Below are 2,366 nucleotides of genomic sequence, written 5' to 3'. Positions count from 1 at the left end.
TGGTAAGCAACTTGTCTTTTAGGTTATTGTCCTGCTGTCCTGTGGTGTATTGCGTGTAGGCCAGTGACATCTGTAACACAACAAAATGTGGAAAAAGTTAAGGGGTGTGAATAATTTCTGAAGACACTGTATGAAAGTATTTTTTAAATGTATTACTATTATCCATATTTTGGTAGCATTTTATTACAACTAAGCAGCATGTCATTACATGTAGCTTCTAAAGATACTTGAAACAGGACAGTTAGCTTCTTGAATTTTTCTATAATATAGTCATCACATTTTGCTCCCAAGTAAGAGACACTTGAATGAACAGCATTTCAAGCGGTTTCATGCGCTGTTTCTCTTCTGTTCTGTGATGACAGTAAATTAGTAAAGTAAACCGTAGTAAGAAAATAACTGTCCATTTTGAAGTCTCAATATTAGAAACAATTTGACGACAAGCCGGGTAACCTATTGTTCAAATAATAATAATAATAATGTAACCATGCTAACAGTCTTGTCTCAAGTGTCTCTTACTTGGGAGCAAAATGTGATGACTATATTATAGAAAAATTCAAGAAGCTAACTGTCCTGTTTCAAGTATCTTTAGAAGCTACATGTAATGACATGCTGCTTAGTTGTGAAATGCTGTTCATTGACTACTGTTAGACTTGAAACAATGGGCGGAACTATTGTGGACCGGGAAGCGTTTCAGCCGGAAAGTACAACTGTGTCCGTTACCCAAATCAGTCCCGTCTAAAAATGGCGGAGTATATACATGTCGTCCGAAGGGCTTTGGGACAGTTAGGAGGTCACGGTGGTGTGAAAGGCTTATTTGTTCAGTTATTCAGGTCAGTATAAGAGCGATATAATGTGCTTTGTAATCTATAGAGATGGTTGTCATTACTTTCAATGCATTTACTCGAGATAAATAAGTATGTCCCCGGTCGATAGGCAACCTGCTAACACGAAATACCTACTTAGTTAACTACTGTAGCTGGCTAAATTGGTAAACAAACGGACTCACTGCTCTGTTTAAAAGCTGTTTTAAGGCTACTTGATTATGTGATCTCTGACCTGTATCCGGTCTGACAAATTAGACATAGTGCTAGTGGGTGGACTAATGGACTAGCCAGCTAACGTTAGTTATCTAACTTGTGGTGACTGTGTTTTTGTTACAGGGCAAATGATGTGAAAACGGGAGCGCTGATTGGCGTGGACAAGTATGGAAACAAGTACTTTGAGGACACACGCTACTTTTTTGGTAAGGTTGAACAGAACTAAACCTCAGCTCACATGACCAGTAATGGCCTTAGGCTATGTACTGCAGTGCCAATTATCATATCTCTGAATGTAGTCAGCAAATGTTATATTTTACATATGGAGTTGATTGGTCAGCCTGTGGGAAAATCAAGTAGTAGAAAAGTGTGGTAGAGAGGTCTGTTCAAAGACCTGTAGTGTACTCAGAGTAACACCTCTCCTTGTCAGGTCGTCACCGCTGGGTGATCTACACGACAGAGATGAATGGAAAGAACACCATGTGGGAGGTGGATGGTAGCATGGTGCCCGCTGAATGGTAAATACATCTTACTTGGTTTGACACAGGTGGCGTTGCCTCTATCTCAGTGACTGGGCCATTGCCATGTTGGAGATACTGGCCTTTATAGTAAAATTGCTGGCCTAATGTTCTGAATATGGAATTGTAACAGATCTGGGTGGAACTCATTGAGTTGATGTACTGGTGTCTTAATTGTGTTTTTACCGTCTACGAACCTTCTATTGATGAACTAGCCTATTGATTAAATGAGTACCTGATTCTAACTCCATATCTTAAATCTCCTCAGGCATCGCTGGCTGCACTGTATGACAGACAACCCCCCCACCACACACCCCCCTACACCGAAGAAGTTCCTGGCGGAGGTCCACCAGTTCAACGTGAGTGGTTCGGCCCAGGCGTATGTGCCCTACTCCACCACCCGCAAGAAGATCCACGAGTGGGTGCCCCCAAAGGCTCAGTGACCCTGCTGTGACCTGACCTTCAACTTCTGACCTTGTTCTGTAAATGAGTGTGATTTCCTGTGTGTGCGTTCACCAGCACATCTTCGCTTCTAAATAAAATCTAATCTATATGGACACTGGTGATGACTCAGTCCTTATGTGTGAAACTGTGGGCTGTTATGTCACTAGTGACTAGTTGGCTGACTAATGACCAGCTCTCCATGAGTCTGACATAAAAATGTTAGCAACATGAGTTTGTTTGAGAGGTTTTTTAAGACTGACTGAGACTGGCCCATTGTTGAGGGGCAGGTTATGAGGTAATGTTTCTCTGAGGGTGTTAGATGGTCTGATTTGTGTGTGTGTGTTGCAGACAGCAGGATATTGCTGAG

At 41.8% G+C, this 2,366-nt stretch overlaps 1 protein-coding gene across 1 annotated transcript; it reads left to right on the top strand.

The window, feature by feature from the left end:
* The first annotated feature begins 244 nt into the window (after nucleotides 1–244).
* ndufa12 (NADH:ubiquinone oxidoreductase subunit A12) lies at nucleotides 245–2,112 on the top strand. The gene is made up of 4 exons (XM_071332487.1): nucleotides 245–830; nucleotides 1,161–1,243; nucleotides 1,468–1,555; nucleotides 1,824–2,112. The coding sequence occupies exons 1-4, from the start codon at nucleotides 742–744 to the stop codon at nucleotides 1,996–1,998; spliced, it is 435 nt and encodes a 144-aa protein (XP_071188588.1). The 5' UTR covers nucleotides 245–741; the 3' UTR covers nucleotides 1,999–2,112.
* Nucleotides 2,113–2,366: the final 254 nt, after the last annotated feature.

The sequence above is a fragment of the Salvelinus alpinus genome, chromosome 11 (genome assembly GCF_045679555.1).
Source record: "Salvelinus alpinus chromosome 11, SLU_Salpinus.1, whole genome shotgun sequence".
In the NCBI taxonomy this organism is placed as follows: Eukaryota; Metazoa; Chordata; class Actinopteri; order Salmoniformes; family Salmonidae; genus Salvelinus; species Salvelinus alpinus.
The sequence above is the reverse complement of the archived record's forward strand: the minus strand, read 5'-3'. Positions and strand labels throughout refer to the sequence as shown.

Coding starts and splice junctions, on each gene's coding strand:
- ndufa12 (XM_071332487.1), top strand. CDS start 742: ATGGCGGAGTATATACATGTCGTCCGAAGGGCTTTGGGACAGTTAGGA. Junction 831..1,160: donor TTATTTGTTCAGTTATTCAG/GTCAGTATAAGA, acceptor TTTTTGTTACAG/GGCAAATGATGTGAAAACGG. Junction 1,556..1,823: donor AGCATGGTGCCCGCTGAATG/GTAAATACATCT, acceptor AAATCTCCTCAG/GCATCGCTGGCTGCACTGTA.